The 22,194-nt window shown below is 27.4% G+C and overlaps 4 protein-coding genes across 29 annotated transcripts; 2 read left to right on the top strand and 2 right to left on the bottom strand.

Annotated features, from left to right (window-relative positions):
• Positions 1-221: 221 nt before the first annotated feature.
• On the bottom strand, positions 222-8,815 carry LOC126923791 (vinculin). Of its 22 annotated transcripts, none has more exons than XM_050737599.1 (22): positions 8,503-8,815; positions 8,028-8,396; positions 7,195-7,302; positions 6,970-7,115; positions 6,584-6,860; positions 6,297-6,497; positions 5,977-6,217; positions 5,657-5,889; positions 5,503-5,523; positions 4,987-5,353; positions 4,487-4,915; positions 4,297-4,388; positions 4,131-4,224; positions 3,759-3,803; positions 3,310-3,429; positions 3,066-3,137; positions 2,506-2,538; positions 2,263-2,387; positions 1,949-2,188; positions 1,778-1,868; positions 1,584-1,619; positions 222-407 (listed from the first exon to the last, which is right to left on the bottom strand). In XM_050737599.1, the coding sequence occupies exons 3-22, from the start codon at positions 7,252-7,254 to the stop codon at positions 238-240; spliced, it is 3,093 nt and encodes a 1,030-aa protein (XP_050593556.1). In that variant the 5' UTR covers positions 7,255-7,302; positions 8,028-8,396; positions 8,503-8,815; the 3' UTR covers positions 222-237. The 22 variants fall into 22 exon arrangements, with proteins under 22 accessions (XP_050593556.1, XP_050593555.1, XP_050593557.1 ...); XM_050737598.1 differs by having other exon boundaries at positions 8,028-8,392; XM_050737600.1 differs by having other exon boundaries at positions 8,028-8,389.
• A 328-nt stretch (positions 8,816-9,143) lies between these two features.
• On the top strand, positions 9,144-10,365 carry LOC126923842 (ATP synthase subunit C lysine N-methyltransferase). Its single transcript, XM_050737737.1, has 5 exons — positions 9,144-9,284; positions 9,393-9,494; positions 9,573-9,745; positions 9,822-10,010; positions 10,081-10,365. Exons 1-5 carry the CDS (start codon positions 9,281-9,283, stop codon positions 10,234-10,236), a joined length of 624 nt encoding a protein of 207 aa, XP_050593694.1. The 5' UTR covers positions 9,144-9,280; the 3' UTR covers positions 10,237-10,365.
• LOC126923810 (sodium-coupled neutral amino acid transporter 9 homolog) lies at positions 10,202-15,103 on the bottom strand. 3 transcript variants are annotated; one of them, XM_050737675.1, is made up of 11 exons: positions 14,948-15,103; positions 14,605-14,816; positions 14,305-14,473; positions 13,921-13,979; positions 12,099-12,256; positions 11,861-12,025; positions 11,730-11,789; positions 11,486-11,665; positions 11,197-11,399; positions 11,021-11,125; positions 10,202-10,937 (listed from the first exon to the last, which is right to left on the bottom strand). In XM_050737675.1, exons 2-11 carry the CDS (start codon positions 14,769-14,771, stop codon positions 10,530-10,532), a joined length of 1,674 nt encoding a protein of 557 aa, XP_050593632.1. In that variant the 5' UTR covers positions 14,772-14,816; positions 14,948-15,103; the 3' UTR covers positions 10,202-10,529. The 3 variants fall into 3 exon arrangements, with proteins under 3 accessions (XP_050593632.1, XP_050593633.1, XP_050593634.1); XM_050737676.1 differs by lacking the exon at positions 11,486-11,665; XM_050737677.1 differs by lacking the exons at positions 13,921-13,979; positions 14,305-14,473.
• On the top strand, positions 12,849-22,120 carry LOC126923809 (phosphoglucomutase). 3 transcript variants are annotated; one of them, XM_050737673.1, is made up of 8 exons: positions 12,849-13,219; positions 16,582-16,861; positions 16,998-17,436; positions 17,507-17,709; positions 17,784-17,985; positions 18,071-18,263; positions 18,356-18,539; positions 18,624-22,120. In XM_050737673.1, exons 2-8 carry the CDS (start codon positions 16,613-16,615, stop codon positions 18,846-18,848), a joined length of 1,695 nt encoding a protein of 564 aa, XP_050593630.1. In that variant the 5' UTR covers positions 12,849-13,219; positions 16,582-16,612; the 3' UTR covers positions 18,849-22,120. The 3 variants fall into 3 exon arrangements, with proteins under 3 accessions (XP_050593630.1, XP_050593631.1, XP_050593629.1); XM_050737674.1 differs by lacking the exon at positions 12,849-13,219 and adding an exon at positions 15,403-15,536; XM_050737672.1 differs by lacking the exon at positions 12,849-13,219 and having other exon boundaries at positions 16,477-16,861.
• The last annotated feature ends 74 nt before the right edge of the window (positions 22,121-22,194 follow it).

The following is a 22,194-nucleotide window of genomic DNA, read 5'->3' as shown; positions in this document are numbered from 1 at the left end:
CAATTACCTAACTTTTTAAAATATATAAAAATCCATCATGAATAAAAATACTCAGTACCTTTCGGATTCTATTATGTACTTCACTGTTAACCAAATCAATTTTAAAAATTTGGATGTTATTCCTCATTAGAACACTTTTTCATGACATATATTGTGGAATCAGTCAAAATGTATCTAATATTTAAGAAGTCTTACCCATCTGTTACATTTCATTTTCATTATAGCAATTTTTTTTTCTTAGTACTGATACCAAGGCTGTCGTCGCACCCAGCGTAATTTCATACCAGATGCAGTACGTATCTTTATACTGGCACATTCTGCAGCACGAACAGTTTCTTTTACGCTTTGCATAAGATTTTGAGCATTTCCAACTAACATGTCTGTTGCTTCCTGATCTTCTTCTGTACCTACAGTTTAGACATGAATTAGATATTAAATAAAATTAAAACATTGAAAATCGTAAGGAAAATAAAAATTAATTTTTAACATGTTCCATTACCAGAGAGAAGAAAGTAGCAAAAGTTAAAATAGAATAAAACATTTACACCAAAATATTTAATTAAAAAAGAGATAGTATTTGTGCTAATTTGGTCTAAGTTTGTTTCACAAAAGTTTTAAAAGGAATGTGTTAAAAAATAAAAGTATTCATTTCTACTACATATTAAAATCTATAAAATATATACTACATTATTTAATTAATGTACATACAATACTGAACTACAATAATGAAATAATTTATGAGCAACTTTAATGTAATGAAAATTTAGTTCTTAACACATATGTGATGCGTGCTATAAAAAAATTTTTGTTTGCAATTGTAATAAGAAATGTGTGAGAATATAATAATTGAATAATATTATACATAATGAATTTATCATTTATGTTGGAAAATACATGCAAATATATGAATAATAGATGCTAATATTAGCATATAAAAATAGTGTACGTACGTGTTCATACACACACATGTAATACAAAAGAAACAAGAAAACGTAAAAACAAAGGAATATCATGCTAAAAGGATGAAGTATGTAAAATGTAAATAACAATATTGATAAAATGAATGATACAAATAGAAAGTAGGAACTTTAGACTAATTTAAATTAATATTAACAGTTTACAACCATGAACTGTACTATATGTATATGAAGTATGTATATCTTTTAGAGTACAATGTTGCTTTTTAAATATACACAACATTAATATCCACGTATTAACTTTTTTAACTATATTTTCTATGCTAACTTATACTTATTTCATCAACTTACTGCAGCCAATCAATTCGTCTACATCATGATGAGTAGGGGCATATCAAACACATCAATATTTAAATTGAAAATTAGAAAATTAAAAAATTAAATTATGCATTTTATAATTTGTTGGGTAAGTACATTTGTTTTATACGTTCTTTTAACGTTCCTAAATTTCATGTAATAAATTCTTTCATAGTATATTCCGGGGAAGACTAAAATATGCATGCATTGTAATGCAAATGCAAAACTGTGAAATATTGAAACAGTTAAATAAAAGAAACTTTAAAGAGAATGATAAAAACATCAAGCATAATTTATCAACATTTTTACCATAAAGCATCAACTCTTCCCAGGTGGGGAGCGTTTCTATGTATAAAAAATGTCATTAATAGCTGTTTTCATTAAGTGATTCTTTAAAATATAGAACTCCCCCAAATTCTATGACTTTTTATTAATATTCTATTCTCAGATAATTAAAATATGTTTTATTATATGTAGAAAATTAAACAATTTGTATACTGTACCTTGTGCACCTAGCATTGTAGCTTTCACTGTAGATAATATTTTTAATTGTGTACCTATAGTAGGTATTCGTTCACAAACTTGAAGGAGATTCTATAAAACAAATTTACGAAAAATATTAATTTTAGCTGTATAACATAATATAAATCGTAATAGATAAATCATATACATACAGTACGAATACGTTTGTCGGTACATTCTCTAGCTAATTCCTTAGCTAAACGAGTTACTTCCTGAGAAGCTTCTGCAATGGCCTTAGCACATGCGATTAGATCCCGTTTATTACCACCTTCTCCTCTAACTAAACCTGATAATCGACCCATTAAGATAGCCATCTTCTTCGCAGCAGCAATAATTTCATTGTCTTTGCTTGACCATTGTCGTACTTCTTGGTGCAAGCCATGAGCAGCCATCTGAAATTTTACTAAAATGATACGTCGATCTTGCATTTTTGAGAATAAAGAATTAAAACATAAATTGAATATACCATTATAGGTTGATTAGGCTGCGGAGCGTGCATAAACATTTCATCCTCATCATCCGTTTCCGGTGGTGGAGGTCGTGGAGGCGGAATATCTCCACCAGGCAGAGGTGGACGCGGTGGGACGACTTCTGTGTAAGTTATAATAATATATGTAAGAATGATAAGTTTCCCCAAATAATAAATTCTTTGACAATACAATCATTGTACACTTAATATACATAAAAACAATGCACATTTCATAATTACCATCATTATTACCATAATCATAGTAGTAGTCTACTATTCCACGTAGCATTAAAGATGTAAACACATATTAATTTAAAATTATATATTAATGTCATATGATCATAGTAAAACATGCACCAATAAACAAGACAACTATGCAATGCATTAAAAGAAAAATTAATACTCATATTAATTATTTAAAACAATGAATGCAATTGTTAGTATAGAGAAATGAAAAGTAAATTTGTTAACTGAAGAAATATCATGTAAATTGTAAAAAAATAATAAACTATTTGATACAATGATTTTTTCTAGATATTTAATAGTATACATATATTTATAAAATTCAACGAAAATAAGTTCAATGCCCTATTATTTTGTCAGTAAATAAAATTTTTTTTTCTATTTTTACTTAGAATTACGTATGTTTTATTTCTTTAAACCTCATTGTTAAAAGGATGCTATATAAAATAATATATATTCAATTTCATTATACACATGCTTTGCTCCCATGGGTAAACAGAATTTTGAGCACTAGACACTTGCAATTTCAGTCCTCAAAAATACTAATTTTAAATTACCTCCATCGTGAACTGATTTTTCTAACTCGTTATCAGAAGCCAGTTCTTGATATAGGAGATCAGGGTTATCTCCTGATAAAAAAAAAGTAATTACTTCTATGTCTTGACTTTAAAGAACAAATGATTTGGAAATTCATATATCTATTTTCATTTTGAAGCAAGATATTTAAAAATATTATATAAGAAGAAAAAAGAATTAAAAAATATATTCTTGTTTGATTTCTTTTCAAATAATGGTAAATACCTTCACGTGCCCACTTTGGTAATGGGCTGATAGAGCGATGTTGAGGTTTATTTGTGTTTAAATTGGAGCTGACGACACATAAATTGCTTGGCGATGGTTGATTTCTTAAAGGTTCACCAACTAGCATTTAAATAAATGTTTAAAAATATTCTCATTTTTTATTAAAATTATAAAATAAAATGTTATACTGAAATATCCTATTTCTCTTAAACAGATACCATGTGTCTTATCAAATATTAATATTAAATTGTGAAATGAATGTATTACACATGATATTCTCGATTTATTAATACTGTTCAGTTGTGCGTATCTAATGAAGTCATAAAAGTAGTATTTAATTAATATATTTATATATAATAATATAATTAACATAATAAATATAATAATATTATAAATAATATAAAGATAATTAATCATGCATAAATTATCTTTATGCAGGTGTATAGTACCTTTGTCAATGAAGTAATTATATTGATGGCTTGGCAATTGTTTTTCTGGAAGAAATATGTTAAGAACTTTTGTGTTACGGAAAAACAAATGTTTGAACTTTGCCTAAGAAAATATGTTATAACAAGCGAATTTTATTTATCTCGTTGAATAATTAAATATAACTGTTGGAGAATTATAAGTGGATAGAAAAATGAGATAAATGACTTACGATAAATGTTTTAAATACTAACTCAAAGCATGAGTAAATATACTATGAAGATAAAACTATAAGGAAACATAAATTTGTTAAGTGACTAAATTGAGTACCTATTTCCAAAGTCCCATTTTTAGAAAACATGAAAGAATATGTACAAAAAATTTTATACACTTACCATCATTAAGATGTAATTGCGATACCTCTGGTGGAGGTATTAGATCTGGTTGAATTATGATAGCTTTACGGACTTGTCCAACATTAGACAAAAGCTACAAAAGATAACAACAAATAAGCTAATTATAACAATAATTAAAACTTGATTCATGTTTTATACTACTCACTGCGCGGTTACTTTCTCTCCAACGGGAAACTGCATTACTATCGTTAATATTAATCGCAACTAACTTTGCATCTTGGACCATTGGAGCAACACCTAAATACAAGTATTTTTTATTAAGTTTAGATAGTATTTAAATATATTTAAAAGAATTTAATTAAATAATTCATGTGATATTATTGTGTATCATTTACTATTTTGGAGAATGTCTGTAGCTTGATTCACTCTTTGAATGAACGCAGGATCCTCGCTATTATCACTTTCTTGTTTTGCCACAAGTATTACTCTGTTAGCTAATCTAGCAATGGCAGCTGTATTGTCAACCATTTTTTGTGGATGACTTTTTGCTATAGCTTCCTCACATAGGAACGAATGCTTTTGCATTTGTTCTTCAGAAGTTCTAATGAAATCTCCACTATCAGTTGCTTCATCGCATAATGCACGTGCTCTCTGCATTGTTTCTGCATATTGCTGTCGCAAATTTTCAAAATGTTCATCCGCAGCTTTGCTGTCCGGATAAGTCATTCGAATTCGTCCAGCATTAATTAATTGTGGTGTTAAAGATTCAACTTGCGAAGCACTTGCAGTTAACGCTTCCGCCAATTTTTTGTTACCTCCACTACCTAAGATTTAAATAAATTCTATTATATGAGTAAAACAATGATAGGACTACAATAATAATATATCCACATACCACCAGCAGCCACCATTCTGGCTGTTTTTGCTGCCCTATTGGAAAATGTTTGAAGAGCATGCGTTTTATCATTGAAATTTTGATCGCGGCCTAAAGTGCCTTCCGGAGCTAATACAGCGTCCGTGAATTGTTTTAAAGGCGTCGTTATATCGATGAAATCTTCGACTACTCTCGACACAACGGCTTGTTGTATTCTATTTTTCAGTTCATACAGCTTATGCGACAATTGACGAGCGATTTCTTGGGCACGAGGTGTGTTCCCTTGACCATGAGTGCATAAATCTCCAAGTTGATGAGAGAGATTGTCAACTTCATCGCAAAGCTGTAGAATTTCTGCTTTATGTATTCCTGGTAGACCTTCGGCAACCTAGTGTTTAGAACATAAATCAACTAATAAACACGAAAAAGGTTAGAAGTTCATCGCATATATAAATATCGTGATACCAACAGAATAATTAAATTAAGTTTTTATTATTAGCATTTAAAAGGAATACTCAAATTGCACACGTAACTTACGCTTGCTACGTGTTGCTGATTCTTCCCATTTGCGGCATTTAAATTATTAAAATTAAATGATAAACTTCTAGATTTATATAGTTATAACGTGCCCATACATTCGATAGCAAAAAGAAAGAAAAAAAAAGTAGAATGTAATATTTTATTTATGTACCTTTTTTCCTTCATGTATAATTAAAGCTATAGCTCTCTGACCAAGTCCTTTATCATCATGTTGTGGATTAAGAAGCCATTTATTCGCTTGCTCTAGACGACCTGCAACTGTGTGAGCAGTTTGCGTGGTACCAGATTTATCAGCAGCTTCTATAGCAGAGGCAATAGCATTGCGAAGTTCGTTTGTTTTTTCTTTTATACCACGCGCTAAAGCTTCCGCTTGTGGTGTAGTTCCTTTGAAAATAAGAATATCATAAAGAATCAGTACAAAAAATTCACAAAATACATTTTATATCCAGATATAAGTACGTTTATATAAACCTTTTTCATTCTGTCTTAATTCACAAAGTGCATTGGTCATAGTAACAATTTGTGAAGTTAATTTTTGCAATGGTTCTGCCTGTGAAGGTGGGAGATATCTTTCTGCCAATCGTTGTGCTTGTTCAACTATTTGACGAAGACTCTTTTCCCCTACTCCACCGCGCAAAGCAAGTCCATCATCTAACCAATCATAAGCAGCTCTTATCCTAGATTCTATAGCACTTTGTGCTTTCTTTAATACCTTAAAAAGAGAAATAAAGATATCAAAATATATTCAAATTTTATATACCATACTGAAGTTTTCAATAGTTGATACACACTGTTAACTGATCAGCATCCCATTCTTCTTCATCATATGTAGTAAGTTGCAATACCCTAATAATTTCATTTAATTCATCTGACATTCTGCCAGCTAAATAGTTACGATTTTCAGCTGCTTCTTCTGCTCCTTTACTTCCTTGAGAAATAATGTGAATAAATATTTTCATAGAGCAGATGAGAATTGGTGCAAGTGTTTTTACCTATTACATATTTTAATTTATAATATTTGTTACTAACATCAATATAGTTTATATCATATATTAACATCTATTATCTCTGTACTTACTTGCTCTAAGCAGCGTACTAGAATTTCTCTATGTACTTGATGAGTTAGTTCTTTTTCACGAGCACTCACTTCTTTTGATACTTTGCTGAGACAAGGACTTAAATTTTTAAGAAAATGAACCAAATCTTCCATTGTTTCAATAACTTCTGTTACTGCCAAATAATCTAATACTCTTTTGCATTCCCTAATAATTTTACGTACTTCACTTTCATCAAAGCACAGAAGTAAGGAACTAGTTCCTTGCAGGATCCCACGTGAACCTTCTATTAGCTTTTTCCTAATAAACAGATTACATTTTTATCTCAATATATTTTATAAATATTTTTAACTTCCTAAGATTATGTAACAGCAGCTCTATAACATGAATTTTGTCTTAGTTTCAATACCTAGCTGGTCCAGAATATGGGTCTTGTTTCAACATAGCTGATGCCTCTTCCAAGAGACGTGAAGCTCCTTCAACTCGTTGTAAAGCAGCAGGCATATCTTGTTTAAGCAAAGCATCATCAGAAGAATTAATTGTTTCTTTTCCTACCTACGTATCAATAAAAAATTTAAAGAAAAATGATGAAATTATTTTACTAAAGTAAATTTAGTTTCAAAGACTAACTTACCTTAACAAGATTTGCCACTGCCATACTAACTGCTTGCACAGGCCTTCCCAAATCAGGCATTGCATTTCCATCTTCAGCTTCTTCATGTAAGATAACAAGTCTCGAAACCTGCAATATACAAACATCAATAACACAAAATTTTTAGGAAATAGTTTTGAAAAATTTATCTAAGTTAATAATGTAACTTTTATAATCTTTTTATGTTTACTTCATATATTTAGGAGATAAACAAACATTTGTCATATAAACATGTATTAAAAAAAGTATTTAATCTATATCTGAACAACATATAAATAAAACTTAATTCTAAATGAAATTTCTAAATAATTATAAATATTTGCTATATATTTAAATATATCATATAATTTTAACATAAAACAGTTAAATATTAAAAATTGACAATATACAATAATTCTAAAGAAAAATATATTTATTCTAAATAATTTTTGGGTACATTAGTATAATTGAAAGTATAATCTATGTCGTATAATCTATATCTATAAATATATCTATATCTATAATTGATTAGTATAATCTATATTGTATAATCTATACCTACAAGTATATATCTATATCTATAATCGATTAATATAATTAATAAATATATCCATGTACATGTTTATCTTACATTAACATTGGAGTTATCTAAATTAGCATATTCAGAAAGACAATCAATTTAGAGGACATTAGTAATTTCATATGTATAATGTGTAGGATGGTTTAATGATTGGTAGACTGGAACATGTCCTTTTTTAGAAATACAGAATGATCTTAGTTTAAATAACATGATTTTTCATAATATCTATACTAGGATTAAATTTCATATAGCCAACCTTTTAGACCTAAAGATGAATTTAGTATCCCTGCCCTATATTTGTAGAATGATGTCATAGTTCTATATAAAGAAAGACAAGTCACTTGGCAGGTTTACCATGATAATAACATCATTCATAATAATTAATGGCATAAAATCAAAATTATAAATTTTATAACATGTATTAAATATTATGTTTTTAACAAATAATTCTAGTTTGACAGATCTTAAATTATATAAATATACTTTACAAATAGATCAGATAGAACATATAAAAAACATTTGCTACGTATCTTATATTATGACAAGTGAATTATTTTTAAAGATGAAATTAATTAATGAATTCCTTTTATTGAAAATCTGTCTCCTTCTATCTTCAGCCTTCTCTCTCCATTCCAAGTAAGAAATATCCATGACATTTTTGGAAACATAACAAAGTTAGTGATGATTCTATAAATATAACAATTAAAACATTGAAATATAAATATATTTACCTGCTGTGCGACAGGCTCGAGGATACTTTCTATGGTTTTTGTATGAAATACCGGCATCTTAACTGCCTTTGTTACGAAAAAACGTAAAAATGCCGATTATTAGAACGTATGAAAACGAAACAAATTTGCTTGAAAATTTAATGAAATAATTACACGCGAAAACATTAACAATGCGTTGCAAGAACCAAACAGAACTATATCGAGAAATAACGCGAAGTAACTTATCCGACGTACTACTAAGATGAGAAAATACGTAAGTAATTATGCAGTGATGGATCACGAATCACGATTCATGATCAAGAATTACGATTCTGTATTCGAGAAAATTGTATCGATACAAACATAGAAATCTAGGGAATATTGCGTATCCTTGCCTTGTTCTGATCTTGATACATCACGAGTTATGTTTGCAAATTATGAATTAGTTTGAATATTTTTGGCATACACTTTAAATGATATGAAATTCTAATGAAATTTGAGCAGTATAACATTTAATAATAATAAAGATTTTTCTTTTTATACCAAGATCTACATAAAAATGTTACGTATAAGCTATATTGGTACAAATTAAAACACTAGTATTTTATAACGTTTAAAATTCGCGCCAAATATATTGAACTTGTTTCGTAACTATGTTCGTGATGTTTCAAGGTAGATACGCAATGTGTATGCAAACGTGTTTTGAGGTTAGTACTTCACAATGGTCGTGTGTTGCATCTTATGTTCGCGCATGTTATAAAGAATTTTTATATTGCCGACAACTATACAAATATACAAAATGTGTAAGATTTATGAATTACAAATCATAAAGTAAAATTTTAAGATTTGTAAATTTATTTCCAAATGTTATGTTACATTTGCAAATTTTAATTTTATGTCAATTTAATTAGCAGAGGTTAATGAAATAAATGACATAATTAATAATATCAATCCATCACAAAAAATACCACAAAAGGCATCAAAACTTGGCTTGTATCTTATTGGAATAACAGGTAATATAATAGAAAATATGTTACGGAATGTAATTATATTAACTTCCATAAATGTGATTCATCTATGTTATCTTTTAGGAGGCATTGCGACAGCTATTAGTGTGATATGTATTCCATTTGTGAGTCCTGCCTTTCGCAAAATATGTTTGCCTTATGTACCAGCTACATCTCAACAAATAAGAAATGTATTGCAAGCTTTAGAAGGACGTACTGGTTCTTTGATTGATCTTGGAAGTGGTGATGGGCGTATAGTAAGTATTGTCTTCATATAGTGTAAATATTGAATTGTTAGTAAATACAAATACAGTACTATAATTTTATAAATAGGTCTTTGCAACAGCAAAAGCAGGATTTAAAGCCCATGGAATTGAATTAAATCCTTGGTTAGTATGGTATTCTAGACTAAAAGCTTTAATCACAAGTTCATCTTTGCAGACAAAATTTATAAAACAGAATTTATGGAATCATAACTTAAAAAAGTATGATAATATTGTGTTATTTGGTGTCGATCAAATGGTAAATTTTATATATTATTTTTTATATAGCTTCTCTTGCACAATGTAATTAATGTAGTATACATTTTCAGATGAAAGATGTTGAAATAAAGTTTATTAAAGAGCTACAAGAAGATGCTGTTATAATTGCTTGTAGGTTTCCACTTCCTACTATAAGTGAAATAAAAACAATTGGTGAAGGTGTTGATACGGTTTGGATATACAAGATTTCAAAAAGTTTAAAATAGTATAATTAGATATGAATTTTAAAATATTTATAAACATTGTAAATATTGCATAATTATAAATAAATTACTCTGTATAAATCATGATACATATCATAAGTAGATAATAAATAAGCTTTTTGTTTTATAAAATTTATATGTTGATATCTATATGCATTGCTATCAGTTAATTAGATATTTTACATTTATACAACAAGCATAATTATATTCATACAATTATATTCAATTTCGTAATTATTCATTTGTTTAACTGTATTGTAATACTAGGAACTTCTCAAATTTAAATTTCAACATTTTTAATATTCTGCAATGAAAAATTGAGCTAATAAATTTAAAAATCCAAATATTGGAATACTTGTATGTAAAAGTGTAGAAAATATTGTTAATTTTTTTTGTTGTTTCAAAATTGCCAAGTATAATAAACTTGGTAAAGTAAAAACATAAATAAAACCACTTAAGGCACCTGTATATCGTATTATTGTACCAACATATGGTACAAACACTGCAAATAAAATGCATATAGATACCAAAATAACGTTAACTAGAATAACACAACCTGTATTAAATGTCTTACACATTGATGTAAGTAATTGAACACGTAACATGTACGCAAGTAACGGGTAAACGGTTAATAGTTGGAAAAGAAGAACAATTCGAGCACCTACTGTTAAGCCATTCCATTTTTGAAAATTATTCAACAAATTCTGTAAAAAAGATTCAGTTTTACTTGTTGTTTTCTTTCCTAAGGGTATTATACTTTGAAGGTTAATTTTAATATTTTACTTACATCTTCAATGCATGATTTGTTCAGTGGAAAACATATATAAAATACTACACCTACTATAATATAAGTTAGAGTAACCAATAGATAGGCTATTGAAAGATCTCTTCCCTGTAATTAAAAGATAAAACTTTTCAGTAGTTTAATTATATTTATGCCAAAAAGGAAGTAAAATTATTTACATTTTTACTTTGATCATGATTGTTCTGCATCACAGTAATTATAATGTTGTGAATGAAAAATGACAATGCTAACATTCCAGAAAGTGCAGGAAATGAAAATTTCAACGTCCAACTTATGCTCCACTCTATTTCATTCATATTAATACCCCATGAGTACGATTTAATCAAAACAAAGGTAATCAAATATATGATTGACATGGTTCCTATGATACATACAAAAAAATCACAATTTTATAAATCAAATGTGACTTAAAAAAATATTAAATCTACAAATCATTTGCATACATACCAAGAGAATTAAATTTTGTAAAAAAGGTGGGACTATTAAAATTTAAAAACGGAAAAATTAATAAACCAAGGAAAATAGGAACTGTTTTATACAGATCCCAAATTGGTCCTAAAGTATTATATGTATAATCATGAATTATTAAATTTGTGCTATTATAAATTATTCTTTTTGGGCATAGTACTAGAATTAAAATAAATAATTGACATTAATCTTTCAGTATATATCATGAATAAAATATACTTACCTTCTGATGTATATGAAATATTATCATTTGTATAGTACTGGGATACTCCGACTAAACTATCTATAAAAAAAAATATTATTCAATTTTTTTAATGAACTTTACATAAAAAGCAAAGATTTATGCACATTTACCATATATGAAATTTACAGAATTATATAAGAAATTAGACATTAGAACCCAGTAAGCTATAGTTGCACCTATTAAAACTGTAATGCTAAAAACTTTGGCAACATATTCTGCCCACTTGTTAAGATATATCCGACATAATTGAATTACTTCTATACCTTTTTGCCCACCTAAAACATTAAATTATTGTAAACATATTGTTGTATTAGTTTCCCTAAACAAAAAGAATTAAGTATTTTGTACCATAATATTTATGTACAAGTAGGAGACAATTAGCAGTATATAGACATAAACCACTCATCACAAGTATTAAAATAATACCAGGAAAGAAACCAGCCATTTGAATACCCCATGGTATTGTTAATAAGGAGGAGCCTAATATTGTGTTCCATATTGAAAATCTATAAAGATATGAAATTATATAATTACAAATAAATAATATTCTTTAAAGATTCCTATTAATCATTAACTTAATCTGTTATATAAAATATATAAAAAGAAAAAAACAGGTATTTAAAAGTTAAAAAATGGAAAGTTGCAATTACAAAAAAAATTAAGCAAAATATATGTAGGTTAATGATATAAAATTTTGTTATGATAGTATTGGTTGTGCTTATAAATAAATTGCATAACTTTTTATTCTTTATTTAGTTTATAGTTTAGTAAATATTGTTTAAGTTAATACTACAACTACCAATGGCTAAAAAGATATATGTATATTGCCAGGAAATTTTACAGAAGATTATAAGAAAATTCCTTCTGTAAATTTATATAATTTTTGTAAAAAATTATGAATTGATAATTTTGAGAATTTTGATAATTTTAGTATTAATGTTCATCAATATTCAATCATAGCATCTCATGAGGTTCCCTTGTTATTCTTCTTAGGTACCAGCTACGGGCATTGACCTTTCGGGTGGCCGTCTGTTGCCCAGGCAACCGACGGAGCACTAACCCCTTCTAATGTAAGTATACTGTGTAGTCGTCGTCATCACAACCACCCAATGGTGGTCGAAACGTGAGCGACTGTTAACCATATTAGTTTGATACTCTTTCGTTTTCATATCTTAAAATCATGCATCCGCTTTGATCTTTTACATTCTTCTTCCCTCTTTTTTGTTTATTTAAAATGGAAGAAAGGCAACATATCAATATGTATAATTTAAAGTTTCTTTGTTCTTTTATGCTACTGTGTTAGGTGCGTGTTTTTAAGATGTGAGAACGAACGATGGTGTATACGATTTTAAACATTAATTGAAACATTGTATAAATAGTAGTGGAAATTAATATCATAAAAACAAGTTTAATATCTTTTGAGATCTTATTTTGACGAAACTTAGCGAAAGGAATTTCGATTTATATAGGTAAGTTTTCTTAATATGATATATGTAATAATAGTTTACAACAATGAAATATCTAACTTGTCAAGAATTATTTATAGAATGGATGATGTTTAAATATAGTATCCTAATTAAACATTCCTTTGTTTGCTTTTAAATTTTGAGTTCATAATTTTAATTTGCAGAGCTATATTGAAGATTTAGTGAATGAAGAGAAAAGATCACAAACAATATGTAATAAAAAAGCATAAAAATGTTATTGTAAATACAAGTTACTTTTTATATGCATGTATCAAATGAGAGGTGAAAGATGATGGAAATGATATATTTCTTATAAGAAACAAGTTAGTCTTTCATGTTCAAAATGCATATAGGCATTTCTGATGCAAGATTTCATTTTTCTCTCATCATCAACCTACTAAAAATACGACTACAAAGAGATAACAAAAAATTTATGAATGTGATTAGATTTCTGAATACTGTACTAAGAGAATTGACCCAGAACCCTTTCTTGATGATAACATGATAGCTGATAATAATTTATAATTAATACTATATTATGCTATTGATGCAAAAGTTATTAATACAAGAACGACATTAACAAAAATTTTCTTTTGCTGATTGGTAATCATGTGAAGCATGAGATTTTAGAAACATTTTTGCATAATAGTATATCGGAAAAACATTATTGGATATTAAGAACTAGGTATTATATTGTTACTTACATTGTGACTAGAGAGCTTTGTTTTGATTTAATATCCTTGCATGTAGCTTCTTCAGCTTCCTATTGCAATAAAATTAAGATAACAATTCATTTATAATTTGTTTAACATAGCTGTTCGTATCTATGTTACTATATATTTAACAAAATAAAAATAAAAATGTTACAATAAATTATCACAACTATTTCAGTGTCAGTAAAAATTTTAAATAAGAATATGTTTGTACTAAGTAGAATTTTATGATTGCAATAGAATTTAACTAAGGATAATGAATATTATTTCTTTCTATATTATTCTATATTATTTCTTTTATTTTAAAGTATCCAACCTTGATATAAATATTATATACTGAAACATGCAATTTTATATTGTTTGTGATGTTCTCACCAGATCAGTATTATGGATTTCATAACATCTATCTTGTTTTACGTTTAAGGAGGAGGAAGTGTTTAATACTAAAGGTGTAACTAAAGTATGATTTTCAGCAAGGGGTGGTGGTCTCTTTGGTACTACAGTAATGTTAGAATGGTGACTACAACTTTCTAAACTACCATACCTATGAAAAATTGACTATAATAAGCAATTATTATCAATAATAATATTAAAAATGATACTTAGCAGAAAAAGTAATATTATTTCATTTATGAAAAGAAGTATTGTTAAAGGATAGTAAGAAAAAATTGGTACTTGAAGTAGCTATTTGTAGGAGTGCTGTCTAAATCACTGGTTTCAGAATCTTGAAATATACTGGGATCTATACTAGTATGTGATCCTGAAGAGAATAAAGGTGCACTTTCAGATCCACTATCATGCTGTATAATACAAGATTTCCAATCATTTTTACATCTATACATGTTATATTTAATTTATGCATATACATGCATGCCATATAAGTGGAACTATCAAAATAAAATATATGCGTTATTAATCATTTATCCTATAATTTTTAATTTTTTAAAATTATTTTTCTTATTATTTATATTTTTTATTATCTTTAATTGATAATTTAAATACCATAAAAATTACTTACTTGCAACGTTTATCAGTGTGTTCAAATGTTAAATTTCACACTAAAACTTGTTGAAATTCAAATTTTGCGTATATTCGTTGTTTATAATATTATTATAATATTTTTGAAAATTCGTATAGGCATATTAAAAGCATATTAAGTTGATTAGAAATTGAAAGATATATTTATATTTAATTAAAAAATTTCACTTATTTTTGAGATACTATGTGATTACACTATCAATGATACAACCTATGATACAATTTATAATACAGCTTTCACGAGCGAAACTTGGGGAGAACTGTTGTTTTAAACAATTATACGTCTGTTTTGTAAAATCGCGTACTTATATCAGGCATTCTTGACATAATAAGCTCCCTCCTCCTTATTTTTCTTCGCTAATGCTGATCGTCATAATAAGTAAATCATCATCTACGCGTGCGTGTACTTTTTACTCGACTTTTCTCTCTACATTTTCGTATATTTTGAAAAAAAAGTTGCCGAATAACAAGATACAACGAATTTAAATATCGTAACGTATTTGGAAAAATAGTTCATTTCTTCTGTGATATAAAGAGCAGACTTCATTTCTGAGTTACGCAAACGTTAGGTGTATATATATATGTGTGTGTATGCATGTATGTGTGTATATATATATATATCCATTCTCTATAATTTTTCTCTCTAAAAATTAAGTTTTTAAATGTTGTCTAACAACCTATTATACCGATAATATACTAAATAATTATTTCATAAACATAATTGTTAATTTATAGTATTATTTGCAAGTCTACATCAACAATTTTACGGAAATCTTAAAGCAAAAATCGCAAGATTCTAGAATTAAGACAAAAGTCGTCCAGTTTTAAACATTACACATTTAATTAATTATTATTAACACGTTGATTACCGTGGTCATCAGTAACCTACGTTACTAAATCTTTTAGAATGATTAATATAAGAGAAATTTCATAGGCCAAATAATTCTCAACAATGTAGCCGACTTGGATAATATTGTCAGAGATAAAGTACACAAATACAATATAATATTTTGTGCAAATTAAGTGTTATGTATTAAACTATTGTGGTTCCCAGGAAAAAATATATTATAATATAAATATAAATATATTTTATTTAATTATAATAATAAAGATACGAATAAAATTCACGTGGATCAGAATTATTAAATGAATCGTTCCTCATAAATGAGAATATTATTAAGGAAGTTTGTATGCGCTCAACTTAAACTTATTTGTTTAAGACAATCGAGAATGATAAGACTCGTTTAATTTAGCATTTTTACCCATTTTCCGGATTCACATTATCCGGAAACTACTACTAAAATCAATAAAGACATCGATATAAATTATAATCATTGAAATTATCAGATGTTTATGTTCTATTATCAATTTTATACGGTATAGAATATTAGTGTATCGCGTTTGGAAGAGCTATGTTCTTCATAAAGACAATATTATTAGAGAGTGGTAAAGCGCGGGCGCAATGTTTCAAAGATGGTTGACCCATGCCCTTGTGTGTCATTGGTAGGCAAAGTTCAGTCTGCTACCAAGCGTCGAGGACGTGTTATGAAATTCTCAAATCTGATTTTTCTCTACTGTTTGAGTTCAGATACGAATAATTCCATTTTATTTCAGTTGATATCACATTAAGTGTAATATTTGAAAGATGTCAAACGCAGTGTCGAGCAAAATTGTAGAAACCCGAATATACGATGGTCAAAAGCCGGGTACGTCCGGATTGCGAAAAGCGGTGCGGGTATTTATGCAAGAACATTATACAGAAAATTTCATTCAAGCAATATTGCAAGCTCTAGAAGAACAATTGCCTGGTAGTACGTTAGTTGTTGGTGGCGATGGAAGATATTATGGAAAAGATGTGGTTAGAAAGATCATCAGAATTGCTGCAGCAAATGGAGTAATTTATTTAAACTAGATTTACATTTCGTTCATTTATATATTATGCTTCTTTGTATTTTATTTCATTAAAAAACTATTATCTCTAATTTTATTATTTTAATTTTATTATTATAAATGACTATTTGTTGCATTAGGTAAAAAGATTAATAATTGGGCAAAATGGGATACTTTCGACTCCAGCTGTGTCTACCATAATAAGAAAATACAAAACTCTAGGAGGAATTGTTCTAACAGCATCTCACAATCCTGGTGGACCCAATGCTGACTTTGGTATTAAGTTTAACTGCGAAAATGGTGGTCCTGCTCCAGATAATGTCACAAATAAGATTTATGAGATTACTAAAGTGCTCAAGAATTATAAAATTATACCTGATATAACCATAGATATAGACAAGATACAAAGTACTACAATTCAGGTGGATGGAAATCCATTTACAATAGACATAATAGATTCTGTGAATGATTACTTAGAACATATGAAAGATATATTTGACTTTTCTAGTATTAAAACATTATTACAAGGAAGTAACAATCGTCCTCCTTTTAAAGTTCTTATCGATTCAATGAATGGAGGTACGTAAAAGTTATATTAATAAATTTAATTCTTTGATACATTTGTTAAATAATAGTTAATCACTTCTAGTTACTGGTCCATATGTAAAACGAATATTTAGTAATGAATTAGGTGTCGATGACTCAAGTACTGTTAATGCAATTCCGTTAGAAGATTTTGGTGGGCTTCATCCTGATCCAAATTTAACATATGCCAAAGATTTAGTAAATGCTATGAAAAATGGTCCATATGACTTTGGTGCTGCTTTTGATGGGGATGGAGACAGAAATATGGTAAATAAAATAATTATTTGGTATAGAAAATAACTGTCATGAAAAATACAAATTTATGCTCATTGTCTTTGCAGATACTAGGCAAAAATGCTTTCTTTGTTACACCTTCTGATTCATTGGCTGTATTAGCTGCTAACTTAAATTCAATACCATATTTCAAAAAGACTGGTATTAAAGGATATGCTAGATCTATGCCAACAGGTGCTGCTATAGATAGAGTTGCAGCAAAAACTGGTGTTAAACTTTATGAAGTACCCACAGGCTGGAAATATTTTGGTAATAATATTAATTTTTGCATATGTTTTTACATTACGTTTTAAACACATGAAATTATATTTTATCAATAATGTTATGCTATTAGGTAATTTAATGGATGCTGGTCATCTATCACTTTGTGGAGAGGAAAGTTTTGGCACAGGTTCGGATCATATTCGTGAAAAAGATGGAATATGGGCCTCTCTTGCATGGCTTAGTGTAATTGCAAGTCTTGGGAAGTCTGTAGAAGATATATTATTAAATCACTGGCAGATATATGGCAGGAACTTCTTTACAAGGTATTATTTTTATTATATTGTATATCATTAATTGTTGTACTCTGTTTTGCAAATTATATTCTAATTTTATAATTTTATACTATATGAACCAGATATGACTATGAAAATTGTGATTCTGAAGCAGCAAACAAAATGATGCAACACATTGAATCAGAAATGGAGAAACCTGGGTTTGTGGGTTCAAAATTAACATCTGAAGGGAAAACATATGTTGTAAAATTAGGTGACAATTATTCTTATATAGATCCTATTGATGGAAGCCAAGCTAATAAGCAGGTATTGTATTATGATTCTACAAATTCCACATAAAGTAACAATATATCATGACAGTATAGGTTACTATGCAATTTTGTATAACAGGGATTAAGAATTTTATTCCAAGATGGTTCCCGTATAATTTACCGTTTATCTGGTACGGGAAGTTCTGGAGCTACTATTCGTGTGTATGTTGATAGCTATGAAGATGATCCAGCATCTTTAAACAAAGATGCTCAAGACATTCTTAAACCGTTGGTTACTATTGCGTTAGAGATAAGTAAATTACGAGAATTTACTGGTCGTGATGTACCAACCGTGATTACATAATACTAATGATTCTTGATCGTTTATCGTTAACAAAGATATATAAAACAAAGAAAAAAGAGATTGTTTTACATTATAAGCAACTTAAATAAGAGAAATGTCATGCCTTGTATAATGACATTATGAGTTGCAATTATTACGTAAAAGATCGTTGCATAAATACATGAATCACAAGTTCGATAACATTTTTCCTAAAATTGTATAATATATAGATAGAATTGAAATAATATTCAGTAATATTTTTATGATTTCGATATGAAATATTCGAATATTCATCGTAGTAATAGAACTTGTTTTAATCATTAAATACTACAAAAAAAGTTTTAGTGATATAATTCATAATGTCGTGCGTACAACTATTAGATATTAAATAGCCTGACAAAACACCCAATATTATAAAAATGAACGGCAGCGTATTTCATACTTTTTTATATAAAATTTTTCAAATTTTTCAAATTTTCATTTGATTATAAAAATCTTTCATATGGTTGTTATATTCAAAATTAGTTTACAACAAAAATATACTTATGCGTAGAAAAATCTAAAAGAATGTAAAGTCAGTAATAAATCTAAGATCACGCGTATCTTTATACGTGGAACTGTTGTTTGCCAAAGGTGTTCAAGCATGCATAAAGATGGAAATAGTTTAACCCTTCGTTATTTGTATAATGTTGCATAAATTTATAAAAAATGTTCGCTTAATGATAATTTGTAGATTACATTAAATATTAATTTTACAGCAGAATTGTTTTATATTATAAAAAATATTAAATATATCTAGGATTGAATCTTTTCATGTGTAAAATAATAAAGAATCTGGGTATATGACATTGTACAATTTTTATCGAAGGGTTAACAAAAATATATAACTTCAATCATAATTGAAAGTAGTATGTTATATTATTCATTTTTAACTATATTTTAATTTGTTTTATGATTGTTTTTTTAATAGGATGGCAGTTGCTCGTTTTAATGAAGTAGGATTTGAAGTTTGTTATAAATTTCATAATATTGTTTTTGTAATACTATAAAATAGAAAAATGATTTCTATTATTTTGATCTAATTTATGTAAATGGAGGCACAGGATATAACAAAATTTATGTAAAATACTTTATTTAAAAACAGTTGTATCCAATATAAGTTACATGTGAAAGATGTAAATAATTGTAAAATGTTAATTTTTATAATCAAAACAGGACATTTATTTTCGACAAAATATATTCAAAACATATGTAACTTATTTTTTATTATCTATAATTGATTTATCAAAACTTTATATTGTAAAATACTTTCTATGTAAAAATGCTTAAAAGATACAAACATTAAATCTCAAAAGTAAATATTTTTTAAATATTTAGTTTTGTATATAAATACCAATTTCGCTCAGTGAAAAATGTTATTAGCTTTTTACGTTATTGCTGTATATTTTTACTAGCCATTCTTTATATTGATAATTATTTCAAATATCGTCTAATATAATCATTTAGTTCTATCTCTTACTTATTTATATAGTGTAAACAAAATAATTATGATATACATTTTTTGTTCTATCCTTTAATTATAAAATGATATACAAATTGATAAATTAAACAAAAAGCAAGGATGCGTGTAGAAAGTGCTGTTTCAAATTTCAAATAATCATGAAAGAGATATTTTTCGATATCATGATTTAACGAAATTTGAAATTATGAATATATTATTGTAGATTGAAAATTTCTGCCAATAAGGTATTCGGTACATTATAATAATATCATGTTATTGATATGAAATAAATATAATTTTTAACAATATTGCATTAAATGGATATATAAATGATTTTTATATAAATCTGTTTTATTTTACAATTTTGTAAATTATGCCGAATATCTTATTAAAATTAATTGATAGAATAGAATATGCCTAAAAATTTGTAAAAGTAAAATCAATAATAAGATTGTGAAAGTATAAGTGATAAATGCGAGGAAAATATAAAAAAGTTAATTGGTATGTGTAGCCAAAATTTATAACTGATACGATCAATTGAAAAGATATTATATATCTTATGATAAAAAAAAGCAACGATAATTCTGTATGCGTTACTTCTATTAATGTAATATTTTCAAGTGTTTTATTTTATTCTTCTATTTTCAAATATTATATTCGCAATGGAAACGAAAGTATGAAATCGAAAACATTGTTGAAACCTGATTCTAAAATTTTAATTTATGAAGGTATCAAATATTCATGAGAAGTGTATCATTCATCTTACATACATTTATTCACATTTGCATATAAAGTTTTAAATAATGGCAGTATGCAGCAATACATATTTATGGAAATGGAATGCATCCATAAAATGAAATAATGATACTGTATTGATATATTGGTGAAAATTTTGAACACATTGTAACTGCAGCACTTTTTGAGAAAATTTCAAAAAGAATTTTGTAAATAGTTGAAGGAAGAGGGAGGATACTTGGGGACCTGAGTCGACGCAATGCCCATTCTATTTCATAGTTACGTCACAGAAATATGTGAAAAGAAAAGTAATTCATTTATACTCCACATCTTTGCCATTTCATTATTAATTTGCATAACATTGATTACTGATAATGAATAGTAATACATTAAAGCAAATAAGAAAAAAGTCTAATATAACAAAATTGAAATATAATTAACATCCTAACTGCCCTATCGAATATAACTGAGTTACTTTTTAGATAAAAAACTTCTCATATTTTATGATGTAACATGAATATGTAATATGGTAATGTGTCATAGAGACCAGCAATGACTGCCGATTTTAATGTAAATTAACATGTAACATGTATATCATATTGAAATACTAATTATTCATTGTAGGTATATGAATGAGTGGTTCTCCATAAACACGTGATCTTAGATTTTAAACAAGCAAAGCTATTAATTGTCAAATTATCATATGGATTTTTTTCGTTTATTAACATCTCTTTTATTTGAAAAATTATGTAATTAATACCCATATTTTTACAAATAATACTTATTTAATCGATGATAAATAGCAAACGCCAGTATAAGAGATGTTTTTAAACGGTATCTATCACTTAAAACGCGGTATATCATTTCTGTAAGTTCTGTATAATGAAATACGTGCGTTGTTCGTTGTTAAAACAGTTTTTTTATGGCATACTAGAACATAAACAGCCTGAACTTGAATAAAAATATGGATGTATTTGAAATCGAATAATTAAAAATTTCATAATTTATACCTTGTGATGCGATCAATATGATTTTTAATAAATCAATCTTTACTAAACGAATATATTATTATTACATAAAATTGCTTTTTTTTTAAACGTTTTCATTTCCGGTTCGATATGATTTGGGATC

The sequence above is a fragment of the Bombus affinis genome, chromosome 14 (genome assembly GCF_024516045.1).
Source record: "Bombus affinis isolate iyBomAffi1 chromosome 14, iyBomAffi1.2, whole genome shotgun sequence".
NCBI lineage: Eukaryota > Metazoa > Arthropoda > Insecta > Hymenoptera > Apidae > Bombus > Bombus affinis.
Note: the sequence above shows the minus strand (reverse complement) of the source record. Positions and strands in the feature narration are given on the sequence as shown.